Source organism: Pectinophora gossypiella, chromosome 14 (assembly GCF_024362695.1).
Source record: "Pectinophora gossypiella chromosome 14, ilPecGoss1.1, whole genome shotgun sequence".
Classification (NCBI taxonomy): Eukaryota; Metazoa; Arthropoda; class Insecta; order Lepidoptera; family Gelechiidae; genus Pectinophora; species Pectinophora gossypiella.
Genome location: NC_065417.1, coordinates 11629527 through 11643875, shown reverse-complemented (window position 1 = coordinate 11643875; position 14349 = coordinate 11629527). Strand labels below are relative to the sequence as shown.

The 14349-nt window shown below is 35.4% G+C and overlaps 1 protein-coding gene and 1 long non-coding RNA gene across 6 annotated transcripts; one reads left to right on the top strand and one right to left on the bottom strand.

The window, feature by feature from the left end:
* The first annotated feature begins 2692 nt into the window (after positions 1-2692).
* LOC126372736 (zinc finger protein draculin-like) lies at positions 2693-7805 on the top strand. Of its 5 annotated transcripts, none has more exons than XM_050018605.1 (3): positions 2693-2893; positions 3232-5109; positions 7316-7805. In XM_050018605.1, exons 2-3 carry the CDS (start codon positions 3252-3254, stop codon positions 7540-7542), a joined length of 2085 nt encoding a protein of 694 aa, XP_049874562.1. In that variant the 5' UTR covers positions 2693-2893; positions 3232-3251; the 3' UTR covers positions 7543-7805. The 5 variants fall into 5 exon arrangements, with proteins under 5 accessions (XP_049874562.1, XP_049874561.1, XP_049874564.1 ...); XM_050018604.1 differs by having other exon boundaries at positions 2693-3033; XM_050018607.1 differs by adding an exon at positions 6860-6900 and having other exon boundaries at positions 2693-5109; positions 7316-7455.
* A 5382-nt stretch (positions 7806-13187) lies between these two features.
* On the bottom strand, positions 13188-13874 carry LOC126372842 (uncharacterized). Its single transcript, XR_007567231.1, has 2 exons — positions 13629-13874; positions 13188-13337 (listed from the first exon to the last, which is right to left on the bottom strand). It is a non-coding gene; the product is annotated as an uncharacterized LOC126372842 (long non-coding RNA).
* Between the last annotated feature and the right edge of the window lie 475 nt (positions 13875-14349).

The window sequence follows — 14349 nt, the reverse complement described above, 5'->3', positions numbered from 1 at the left end:
TTCCATTATTTAGGTCCCATTGTCGTACATTATTGTCCATTTAGATAATATGTCCGCATATGTAAGCGGGTTTACGGAAAATCATAGGATAAATTACAGTAGTGGTCTGAAAGAGGAAGTCACTAACATAATACGTATGTACCACAGAATACATATAAGTACAGGGTGTAAGTGACATCGTAACGAAAACTTTGAAAGTTGATACAGACCATGATTGTGAATTGATATCAATTAGAATTTTCCGTCGCAAAGGTATGCAACTGAAAATAATTTAAAAAAAAACTAAACTTTTCATGAATTTTCCGACATGGAAATCTACTCGATATCAACTCAGAATCATGGTCTGAATCATTCCCCTTAGTATTTGTTACGCTGTCATTAACACCCATGTGTACTTATATGGCTACTTGTTTGTACTTGCATGGGGTATAAATGACATCATAACGAGTTCTTCAGCACATTATTCTGAGTTAATATCAAGTGGAATTTTCCATCGCAAAATAGAAAAAAAAAATATTCAAAAATATATATATACGACGGAAAATTCCACTTGATATTATTATTATTATTGCGTATGGCAGACATAAATAAAATATCCTGCGTGGATCATATATCCAGCTTAAGCACTTGATATTAACACAGAATCATGGTCTGAAACTCTGAATCATCCCCTTCAATATTCGTTACGATGTCACTAACACCCTGTAAGTATATGTCCGTAGTTAGGTTCTCAGTTTATAGGGACTGGGGACAGATGGATAACAAATTATGATATTGTATTTGTCCAATATACTGACTTGAAACTATGCTTGTAGGCATGTTCTGTAACTCGTGGTCTTATTTTTGAATTCGTCATCTTCGACCACGTTTGAAATATATACCCCTAGAAATCTTATTTGAATCAAATGAGATTTCTCAAATTACTAGTCAGTAGAAAAACAAAAAGTAGCTGTAATGGAAATTATACGACATTATTTAAGATATGTAATATACTTCTTGCTAGTTCAAAGCACACCTACTCTTCTTCTGACGTGTGGGTTGTGAGGTGGAATACCAACCTCATCAACCCTGGTGTCAGGGTGACTATTGTGCCGCCAAAGGCCCCCCTGGAGCAGCGTGGTGGAGTATGCTCCATTCCCCTCCGGTTGATTAAGCGGAGGCCTGTGCCCAGCAGTGGGATGTAGGTATATAGGCAGTTAATAAATAATTATGTTAGGGTATCTACCATCTACCTACCTACTGAGCAATTCAAAGTAAAATGCGCACAAAACACATTTATAAGTAGAATTGGATAAGGAACGACATAATGTCACCTTCCAGCTCTATTACTATGCACGATTTTATTGTATTTATGTTGTTGTGTTGTGCATTTGCATACCTATTGTGATAGTTCTAAACAAAAAGAAAGATCTAGAATGTGTCATGCGGGCACTGCAAGCATGTTGTAGAACCAGAAAGAAAACTAATTATGTATTTATACCCCAATGCACCTTAAATAAACGCCTCAATAAGTATCACAGCGACTGAATCTAGTATAATATTCTAACGACTTGTTGCTCTGCCCACCCCGCAACGGAAACAAACGTCAAAATAAATAATGTAACGAAGAGTATTACATGTTATAGTTAAAAATAGAACACCAGTATGTTAAAAAATAGGTACGGAAATATGCGTCGTTGAAATCTTTTTCATAGAAAAAATATTTTAATAGTAAAGACATCAACGCATCACCGATTGAGCTCAATATTGTTATTGTTACTAAGAAGTTTATTATGATTGTATATTACTAATGAACCATTCTAATTAAGTTGCTAATTTAAATACCTACCGACTGCATCGTAAATTTTGTAAACTGATATGTTTCAAAGCAGAATAATGTAGTTATAGAAGGTATACTAAATACAGGTAATAAATACAAGGTCGTAATATACTTACTTTACTTTTTGATAACACAGCATCACGCCTGTATCCTCGAACGGGTAGGCAGAGGTGTATAGTACATCGATATTACAGCTGTAAATAAATAAAATCATCTTTAAGTTCGAGTTTACCTACCTAAAGTTCAAAAGGAATTCTAGACAAATACTTACTGTGTTGTATAAGGTAAATTCTATCTCGAATATTCACTTTGGTTAAGTACTTAACATGCCCTGTAAATGTAGGTAAGATAGATAAAGGACAAGATGCGAGGCCAAGGTTTAAAATAAGTAGGTACCATCATTTGCGCATCAGCGGGTGCCTTATATGATTACTGCAAAGCGAACAAACGTGTTTGTAACCGCTATAAATATATCCGGCTTGCCGTTGGCAGAAGTCGAGTTATTTATAGAACAATCTTCCTGTTGAATAAGTTCCTTGAATGCAATGAGTTCTCTTCAAAACAATATAATAATAATCTTCATGGGGCAAGCGAGGGCACGAGTTGCAACTGTAAAAGTTCCTGTAAGTTTCAATAGATGGCGGGCAGTTCGAAGTGCATGTGCGAGTCTTTTAATTTTTAATGAGACGTAATTATTATAGTAATGTAATTCAATAAAACATATCAATTTCAAAATGTTTTGAGTAATATTATGTTATACTTTTAATTAAAACTAATAAAATAAACTCTGAAATTGCTGTGTTTATCTCAAAAGTTTCTCTGAAGATAGTAATAGATGGCGCTTACCGGGTCTCTCCCTCACTCACACATGCCTCACACTAACACACAGTAGGGAATGACATTTTTCAACTTTTCATTCAATCAATCCAATACAATAATTTCGACATCGCTGACTCGTATTCGTGAAGTTTTTTTGAATAGAATTGTTCAATGTGATTTACATTTAGAGGTTGCGTGTTTACAATGTGTCGGTTACAAGGTTATTTTTCAGTGTAACGCATAGTAGGCGGGCAGGTAAAGTTGATGATGCTCTAATTACAAGCCGACCGAGACAAAAGGCTTTCGTCCTTCACACATTATCGGAGCATTGTTTGAACAAGTCGTTATCACGTAGTGCTAGTGATTATGGAGCTCTAACAATATTTACACTGCATGTAAGTTACGCCCGGAGACTACTAATATAACTTACTTTAATATACCTAACACTTGGTGGAGGGTCTTATCGCTTACTGTAGTTATATCACAAGAAGGTAATTTACAGCGCTTGATATGGGTTTAGAATAGAATAACCATGGCTAACTTAAGGAGAACTAGTGCTGGAAGTCGTGGTAAAACAAAGAAATCATTGACAGGTAACAGAAGTGGTACAGTGATGAAAAACAATAATATCAAGTTGAAAAATGGTGCGAATATTCAAAGTTTGCGGGGCTTTACAGTAAGCAGTGGAATTAACAAAAATGCCTTACACATTACCAAAGAAATTATGACTAGAAGTGGACGAATAATGAGGAAGAGCAAGGACGATTTAAAAGTCATGGATAACATACTAAAAAGTGAGTTGTTGATTGATGATGACCGAAGATCAAAAAGCTTACAAAGTTCACCAACAAATGGAATCAACAATAATGATATAGCAATAAGTAACCAAAATGATACTGGAATGTCTGTGAGTGATCATAATGAAAATAGCCCCAAAAGAATAAGTAAAAGAAAAAATAATCCACCATCAGGAACTGACAGTGCTGTCAATTTTGTTGGTAAAATAAGAGTGGCAAGGAATATTTTCAAGGAGAATACAGACACTACTAAAAAGAGTCCAAATAAGGATAAGACTGGGTCAGACAATAAGGATAATAGTAACTCTAATAAGAATAGTTCTAAAAAAAATAAAGATGATAACCCTAAACCAATGACTCCTATAGATGAGGTGCTTAGAGAAGATGTTATAAATAATATGAAAAGTGTTCTCTCGCCTCCTGAAGATGTACCTCCTCCGTTGCCAGAGAGTGACCAAACACAGATACCGAAAACGAGGGCCCTAAGGCCTAATACATATCGAGTTACAAAGATAAAATCAATGAATATTGATAAATCAAAGACCAAGCATGTGACATTAAGTAACGGAATAGTGTTAACATTATCTTTAGTGGAATGTGACCACTGCCACAAAACATACAACAACAAAGCTTCTTTAAGTAGACACATCATAAAGCATATGGATTTAAAACCCAATAAATGTAAGTTTTGTCCAAGGAAGTTCCGTTACCGTTCCACGTTGAAGAATCACATTAAAAGACGTCACGCTACTGGGAATGCTCTTGAATTTCATGTGTGTCATATCTGTGACAGGACTTTCCAATTGTTAGACAATTTAGAATTACACTTGGCAACTCACATAAAAGCGGAAAGCAACCTAAAGTGTATGTACTGTGAAAAGAAATTTTCATACCGTTTACTTCTTCTACAGCATGAAAAAACTCATTTGGACACTGGCCGTTTCAAATGCTACACATGTGAAATGACTTATGATTCCCGAGCCCAGTTATCAAAGCATATTAAAGTACATACTAAAGTGAAGGATTACATATGTCAGTATTGTGGGAAAGAGTTTATGAAGTTGAATTCTATTAAGAGGCATGTGAGAATATGTCATGGTGGTCATAGGGTTCAATGTCCTATATGCGGCAAAGATTTGAAGGGGCATTTGGCTGAGCACATGAGGGTTCATGAACAGAACCGTCCCCACATGTGTCCTGATTGTGGACAAAGATTTACCCAGTCCACACAGTTGAAGGTCCATCGCCGTTCGCACACCGGTGACCGGCCTTACATCTGTAGAATATGCAACCGTCCATTTGGCCATTCAAACGCCCTGATGCTGCACATAAGAAGACATACTGGGGAGAAACCTTTTCCTTGTGCCATGTGTCCTTTAACCTTCTCCCAACTGCCGCATATGAAAGCGCACATGAGTAAGATACATGGTAAGGATAGTGCTTACAAATGTCAAAAATGTGGACAGTTTTTCAAGCTAAAGAATGAGTTGGAGAAGCATGCGAAGGTCTGTATTGTTGGAGCAAAGAAGATAGCTTCAGATGAGATTGTGGCGACAGTCGAGGAGGTCGGGGTCGAGGTCGAGTTCGAGTCGACGACGACCTTATCCAAGATGAGATTCCAGCTAGCCCTCCTTCTGAACATGATTGCTTCAAAAGAGAAACTCAAATATTTAGGTGAGAACTTTTTATTGAGTTTGAACACTACTCATACTCAGTTGCACTGTTTTTGATTTGAGTGTGGAGCATCTGCTTCCTGTGTGTATGCCTATAACAGGAATCCATTATATAATTTAGAACCCATTACTTAGGAAACATTTCTTTTTATACACTGCTAAGTAATTTAAATTCTTAAGGTGCGTCAGAAGTCAGAGGTCAATAACCGGAACAGTATGCACTCATTGACCATTCAAGTGCACTGAACCAAATCCAAAATTAATGGTAAAAGTCCATTTCATTTCCTCACATAACTTACATAATGTTTTATCCCTTACATTCGACATCAACGCGAAATCATTTTCGATTGGTCTATTTACTATGAAACACAAAGATTGTGTTTATTAATAATGATAATATAACATATTATTTTTAAGTCATAGCAATGAGATTCGATTTTAAAATTATTTTGGGATTCGTAATTCAGTCGTAAAGGTCCATTTCAGACCCTAAGAAAAGAAAAAAAATTTAGGGAGTTACACATACATTAGACATCAACGAGTTTTTCCGACCTGCCTATAAAATAAATAATACTAGTGCTGTTTTGTAAAAGTCAAATAAGACATTGAATACTTACTAATATATATTTCTTTCGATTTCAAAATACATTACCGGACACGCAATGATAAAGCAAACAATAGGACCACTCCTCAGTTCCAATGATTCATGTTTTACTTATTTCTAAAGGACCTAACTCCATTTTTTTCTGTTTAGCAATTTTGAACAAACTTCTCTTTAAACAAACAGTAAAATTGAACATTTATGAATCGTCTATTCTGTTAAAATTTTATTCTTATTTCGAACCAATATATTTGAAAAATATTATTTTCATTTTCACATTTTTGAGCATAAAAATGTTACATGTATACATATACCGTATAGAAATATAAAAGTTTTTGGCTACATATATACCGTATCAAGTCATTGAAATGCGACTAATTATGTTAAAATGAAACCAGGTGAATCCATCAAGGTATGATTCACTAAGGTTTATTATTCTTCCAAACTTCCTTCTAGTCTGCCTTTGAAGGTTTATTGACTGTTTTATTTTATTGATACCTTTGTAATCTTATGAGCGTTGAACGTTTAACAGAATCGACGGTATTGTGTGCTGTGTGCTTACTGTATTGTCATGGTGGAATAGAAGAAGGTATTCTCTTACATTAAGTCCAGTTAGGAATTATATCTGCTAGTGGAAGGTCTATCTCTACGGGTGATAAACGGTGTCCTATCATCTCACGGTGAATATCTATCTTAGAATCAGGATTTGAAAAAATAAAATAAAGGTTTTAGAACTGGCATCGTCCCGCTCGCGTCGAATTGTTCTTTCGGTACCGAAAACGATTTCAATTAGGTACTGATAGTATATAGAGGTACTGGCACTCATTTCTCTACAGATTTTTAGTTCAGTCCCTCCAGCCAGATAGAAATTATGCGCGTGAGCCACAAGGCTCTAAGCTATTTTCTATCAATATTTAATCTATTATGACGAATTACATTTAACGATATTGTCGTATTTTATCAATAATGGATCTGAAAAATAAATGGGATCCATATTTTGTATAGAGATGAATTTCGATCTCACCTGTTTTTTATTTCAAATTCAGCAATGTTAGTTACTTGTTAATGAGAATACCCTCTTTCTATTATACCATGCTTTGTGTGAAGTCAGCACGTCATTCCGCTTGATCATCGTGCGTTTTTATTTTAGCGGCCATTTGTCATTGATCGTGTCAGCGGCGGCGAGTGTGGGTAATGTGTGAGTCCATACTCATTTTGTTGTTAATTTCTGGTGTTGGGCGGTGATGGGATGAGCTAGACATGGGGTTTCAGGCGTTAGTTTTATAGGCCTACCGTCTATATTCTAGGGAAAGGGACTTAGATAAGCTTATTTGAAGGTGGAGGTCAAGAGGTAGGAATTTCATAGCATTATAATGAAAAAAAAAGGACTTACTTGCTTTATATGCTACCAAAACCTTTGGTTGCATTTTATCAGTATCCCTTATAAGATGTAAGAAATGCTGATAAAATAACTTCCACACTTTCATGTAAATATTCCCTCTGTCAGACTTTAATAAACTTTAACATTTATGCCATCTGTAAAAATGTCACTATACTATCAAAATGCTTATAATACGAGATGTTAATATAGTTTTTACTCCCACAGGTTTCAATAAACGTCTCATAGACGATCTTCTAGTGGAATCCCTTGAAGCTATGGGTCGTGAGCCATGCAATGACTTAACCCTATCGCCGCTAAAGCGTCTCAAAAAGAACATCGAGTCGCTTCTCGAAGCGACCATTCCAAAACATCAAATGGACAAATTCAAAAGCGAAAACAAAACTACAGAGGAATTGCTCACATTACTGACAGATGAAAAGAAGAATGAGTAAATTTGGGTAGTTATTAAACATGAACCGGTTAAAATTAGCGTATTACCTAGTTGCCATTATTTTTAGCACGCTTATATGTACAAGATGTTGTATCATTCGCTGCCAGTAATGTCTAAGTTTACTTAAGTGTCATTTCAATACTTCAAAATTAAGTTTTTAAGCATTTAAGTGCTACTAGGCATTTTAAATTATTTATTTATTTCACAGTTGGGTGTTGAGGTAGCTTCCCTGGGGCCTTATTTATGAATCGCTCGCTCTCAACTAGTGATGGGCAGGGAAAGAAAAAATTGGGTGGGAAAGAAAAAATATCGGGAAAATATGGGAAAATAAAATAAACACCCGAAAAATTCCCGAATCATGGGAAAATATTTTTTATTTAATTATTTTTAATCTTATTATTATTTGTATGTCGTTTCCATGTCTCGGGTCGGATCTGTCATGGAGTCCCGGACTTTTGGAAGGCGTGTGTGGGGCCGAAGCCAACACGTAGAGGCCCCTTAAGACAATTTACTCTAAATGTGTTGTGACACCAACCGGCGATTATCCCTGTATGCACTATGGGAGTGCACCCAAAGACAATCCCTGGTTCGTGTAGGACTATTGCAGATTATGGGAACAAAAGGAACTGGGCTATTGGGTTGGGGGTTAGTGAACCTATATACTGGGGCTATGGGGGACTATGGCGCCTGCTCGACCAATGTTAATAACAGAGATACATTGGGCAGGCGGTGACTCGTCACTCACTGGTTGGGCCACCTATCTATCACCATCTAGCCGACGCGACTGGACGGCAAGGCAGCAACATGGTTGTGAGCATCTCAGGGTGTCAAGAGGTGTACACCGCTTTCTGCGAGGCGGTTTACCCGCCTTACCAACTCGCGACTTATGCATCTTTCACTTCCACCCTGCGAGCGTATAGCTCTAACGCCCCACTCTGGCTGGCCAATGAAGGCAAGCCAGATGTGAGAGTCCTGCGGCCCCCGCTAAGGTCCACTCCGGCCAGCCAGTACTGTCACCATCTTTGTTGCTCTTCTTTGACTCTCTCTAGTAGTGCAATGTCCTTCCGATAGTAAAGTCTCCATATTTGAAACCCATGTTCTAACAGTGGTCTGACGTAAGTAAGTTTTGTAAAGCCTAAGAAACAATTCCGTATCTATATGATAAAAAGCTTTTCTAATTATGTATAAGAGGGAGTTATCCTTCTTAGTGATTCCAATAATGTGTTCGTCCCACTTTAGATTATGTGTTATCGTTATGCCAAGGTCCTTTTGTTTTTTAACACACTCGAGAGGTTTTGAGTCAATGGTGTAACTCAACGTGGGGTGGTACTGCCAACATGCAACACAGTGCATTTGTCTACGTTTAATGTGATTAGCCAATCTCGGGTCCAAGCAATTACTCTATCAAGATCATCTTGGATTATATTATGGCTAATAAGTGTGCATCTGCAAAGAGTGATATATCAGACATGATACCATGTTTAAGATCTGTAAGGTAGATACTGAATAAAATAGGTCCTAACACCGATCCGTGCGGCACACCGCTGAGGACTTTTCTGGGAACAGAGTATGATTCTCCGATGCGCACAGAGAATGTGCGATTTGACAGGAAGTCTTCAATCCACTTCACGACATTGCCTCTGATTCCAAAGGGCTCTAATTTAGCAATCAATGGTGTGACAGGAACTCGATCAAAAGCTTTTTCATAGTCCAAGTAAATAATATCTGTAGGTATTCGTGCCTCCCAATTTCTTGCACAAAACCATGTTGCTCCTCGATGATGACATTCTCTCGTGCCAAAAGCATCCTATATATCCTATAATATGTAGATATCTTTGCATGGAATTATTAAAATCGAACATTCCATTCAAAATATATTACAAAGGAGATCATCGGCTTTCCATACTTTGGCCGGCCCAAATTTGAAAGTGCCGGTCAGAGAAAAAAATGTGTCAAACCTTTCGAGTAGATTGTTCTGAACATTTTTTACTATGACACCAGACGTGTATGACCATTAGTTTGGCTTTAATTGGATTTTAAAAATCTCGACTTTTCATACATTTTGTAAAAAATAATATTATGTCCGTTGGGAAAAAGAGGTATACAGGCGTATTACAAAGGACCGTTAGAACATTTATTAGTATGGCGCCAAACTTCTATGACCATTATTTGGACTTTCAGTTTTGGTTAATACGTTAAAATGCCGGCCATCGAAAAAAATACGTCGAATCTGTCTAATAGTTGCTTCTCAATATTTTTTAATAACACCAAACATCTATGACCATTATTTTGACTTTTATTGGAATTTACGTTTTAGTTTAAATATGAAAAATGCCGACCAGCAAAAATATCATGTTGAGAGTATCGAGTAGATGTCTGTTAACATTTTTTTCTATAGCGCCAAACTTGTATGACCATTAGTTTGGCTTTTAGTGTATTTTAAAAATCTTGATTTCTTATTTATTTTGTATGAAAATAAAGTGCTTTGGGTAAAAAATGCGGTACGGCGGATTACAAACCTTTAGAACATTTAATAATCTGGCGCAAAACATTTTTGACCGTTATCTTGACTTTTTATTCGTCTCTCTTTCCGTTTTGGTTCAAATGGGAAAATGTCAGCCAGCGAAACAAAATAAGTCAAATCTTTTGGTAAACGACTTGAACGACTTATTTTTACTATACTACCAAATGTCGACTTTGGCTTTTATTGGACTTTTAAAAAAAACTTTTTTTTATACATTTTAACAATGACAACAAGCAGAGCTTTCCCAATGACTAGTTATTAGTCAGATAAATACTTTGTGTTTTTATTTTGTGTGTTGTTAGGTGAACTTCTATATTAATACTATCTGATTTTAGATATGACGTTGGCTGTAGTTTTTGCATTCGACTCAACGTTACGGCCTAAGTTTAGGTTGAATTATTGTATTGATTCACCTTGACCGTAAATGGTTACCATCCTCCAAGGATAAGCTTGCCATCTAGTGACGAAACTCGTATTTTGGCATGACGTCTGAAGTATCTGTTAGGGAAAACAGGAGTCGGGTAGTTGTACTTTGCAAGTATGCCTATCACAATGTCCTGGTGCTACTCGGCCGATAACATAGTAGGTACCTCTATCACCCCACTGTTTATTCCTTGTATACACTTTTCTTTAAAAAAAGTAGTTTCTTAAGCGTGTATCACCATCAGGTAAGGTAGTGGTTAAACGCAAACCTATTTTTCAAAAGACGACCACCATATTACGCCTTTAGCAAGATAGTTTCATTATCACTAGATAAAACTTTTTTTTGATTTTTGGAAAATCGAATTAAGTTCAAAATATTGGTCATAGTCGTTTAATACCATAGTAATAAACATTCTGACGATCCTTTAAATAACGCGCCTGTTATATTTTATTTTTATACAAAATGAATCAAAAATCAAGTTTTTTTTAATCCAACAAAAGCCAAACTAATTAATGGTCATACACGTTTTTGTCATAGTGAATAATGTTTACAGGTATCTTCTCGATAGCTTTGACATGTGTTTTTTGCTGACCGGCACTTTTCACACAGAAACTATAACGTAAAGTCCAACAAAAGTCAAAATAATGGTCATAGACGTTTGGTGCCCTAATAATGGTCAAATGGATAAGTTCTAACGGGATATACAAATATTGTTTCATGGCCGGCACTTCACATTTTCACCAAAAATGTATGAAAATTCAGTTTTTTTTTAATTCGAATAAGACCGAAAATATTGACCCTACAGCTTTGGTGCCACAGTAATAAATGCTCAGACGGATAAGTTCTAAGGATAATACCATTATTGTTACTTGGCCGGCACTTTACATTTTCACCAAAAATGTATGAAAAATACAGTTTTTTAAAATCGAATAAAACCGAAGATATTGACCCTACAGCTTTGGTGCCATAATAATAAATGCTCATATGGATAAGATCTAACGGAATATAGCAAAATTATTTTTTGGCCGGCACTTTGACTTCTGGGCCGAAATCCGATGATCTCCTTTAAGTTTTTTAAGAGTTCATACGACACTACGACAGAAGATAAATTGGGCATAAGTAGGCATACATTATATTTAAATGGTCTTTGTTGGAAATCCTTACTTTTAATACAAATATATGCGATAAAAAATATTTTCCCTTGAAATGGGAATTTTTCGGGTTTTTTCCCTCAGAATTGGGAAAATTCCCAAAACGCGGGAATTTTCCGGGTAAGAACCCAACACTACTCTCAACTCACGTCCGGAAACATGTATCCATTTCAAGTAGCACATTAGAACTTGTCATTCGCAAGATGACATAATATATTTTAGTACGCGAGTTGAAGGCGAATGTTTCAAAAATTAGGGCCCGAATTGGTTTTGTTGGGTCATGAACATTCTCTGTTAAATCGTCGATTTTTAATAGTGAAACGATATATTTCATCATATTTTAGACAATGATATTAAATCAAGCGAGATAATTTATTCTCATCAAAGTTATAAAAAGCGAATATATTATAGCATAACATCATTATTATCATAGTGTAGTCTTTAAGCAGTAAACAATATTTACTAATTAAATAAGCCCAATAGCCATTGTAAGTGTTATGATCGTTTGATAAGACAGTAATTGAATCAAAATATTTTATGTACAAATATTTTGCAATCAACTGCATGAATATTTACAACAGGCAACCGAAATATATTTATAAAGTTTGTATTTATATGACAATTGTTTCTGTGTAGAGTTTACTTAAAAGAAATTTGAAATAATCAAAATTATATTTTAGAAAGGTAGAATTACTCCAGATGAGACATTTTAAAAGGTTTTGTTTTCATTTACAAACTGAGTTTGGCATGTTTTTAAATTATATTTGTTATGTTTTTTTTATATTTGAATGGGAACAGCCAAAGACCTTGTATAGAATAGACGGAGCATATTTAAGACGAAAGAAAAACATAGGTTTTGTCTTTCGCACTCATGTGAGCCGTCATAAGTTAAAAAGAGATAAATATACTATCGTCGTAACGTCTTTTGTACTCGTGTAGCGGGTTTGTTATAGAAACGTACCTATAGTATGTTTTTGTATCAGAACCACTAGTGCCGTTCCATGTCTTTATCGACATTATTATTGGCTAAATATTTCATGTTAGTCCAAGATCTAAAAAAATATACATTACAAATTGAATGATTAATTAAATACAGAAATAACGACCTAGTATCCATACCTGGGTGGGTTGAACCACAAGTAAATTAGTTAAAACGATACCTATTTGTACCCTGATAGAAAGATACCTAAGAAGAACCGTACGTTGCGGTGACAGATTCAGAACCACTTATTCAACGTAATTATCATGGACAAACTTGTTAAAGGTCAATTTATCATTTTTGAATCTATGTCATTTCGCAAGGTGTTATGGCCGAGGAGGTCGAGGACGGTCCATCTAGTCCACATATACTATAGTATCATTTTAATACGACATTGCGGCCACCCTTTGGTTGCTATAAATCACATACCTACCCTTTTATAAAAATTAAATACACGTTTTTCATTGACTTGACCGGGAATCGAATCGGCTCTCGATACAAGAAGTAGACGACCTTCTAGTATATTTCGGGGATTATCTCAATGCGATTAAAGAATAAAAGCAAATACTTCTTTATAAGATTTTTATTCAATATAGTTAGAATACAATGACTACGAAGCACTGAACAATTCCGACTTTTGGTGATAAAAAAAAAATATTTCCTCTTGTTCACTTTCTTTAGAAGTGTATAGTGTCGGCTCTGGTCGTTATAACTTTACCTGCAAGAATGGCACATATTAACGTGGAGCACACAAATACACAAGCATTGCATGTTTACACATTGCACATAGAAGGAATAATCACAGGTAATTACAAAAATAGTTATTCATACTAATTATTTATAGAAGGAGTAATCACAGGTAATTACCAAAATAGTTATTCATACTAATTATTTTGTGCAATAGAGAATATTTGTATTGTATTGAAATATTTTTTCCATGCTAATGTAGAATACAAAAACGAAATAGCTGCAAATTTATCTATAAACTTATAACTAAACTTAAACTCACCTTATGTGAGATATGTGAGTGAATATTGTTGGTACTGCATCTCTATGTAATATTTTTGTTTGGTATCCTGCTCGATAGAAAGCAAGATACATCGAAATGTAATTAGCACAGGCTTAAATAAGGAGAAGGCGTCCTTCAGAAGAGAGAATTATCTCGTTTCATGGTCTGAATCTAATTGTTTCTTAATTTCTTGTTTCGTAAATTAGGATATTTAGGAAATCTGGAAAATACAATATCTTTATGTACCTAATCTTCATCCAAATCGGAAACAGGTCGAAAAATAAATTAAACGTGAATAGAATAACGCAACATGTAGATGTTACATTCAAACATAATATTATGTTATCGATATCAAAGGACAACACTACTTATAACACTTTGGGTACATGATCTGTCAAAGCTGATTAACGTAAAATGTGAAATCAATTATTTGTACAAATGTGACGGCTTTGCTGAAAATATGCGTCTGCATCGTGTTTAGGGCTCAATAAACTTTACAAAAACCAGACCAGGTAATGTATTTCTTGCACACAAACATGTATTATGTGGTCGATAACTTACCCATGGTGAGACATTGTTTGATCGTTCTCCATTATAACACCCATTCTACTCTCACAACCAATAGCTACGCAAGCCATGGTTCATAATGAATAACTATTTCACAGATTGTTTATATAAAAAGTTAAAATAATGTCCCAAAACACCAAAAAACTAACGGCAG

What these genes read in the sequence shown, in the direction of transcription:
- LOC126372736 (XM_050018603.1), top strand. Translation starts at nt 3,171, where the DNA reads ATGGCTAACTTAAGGAGAACTAGTGCTGGAAGTCGTGGTAAAACAAAG. An exon ending in AGAGAAACTCAAATATTTAG is followed by an intron (nt 5,110 to 7,315) that starts GTGAGAACTTTT and finishes TTACTCCCACAG; the next exon opens with GTTTCAATAAACGTCTCATA.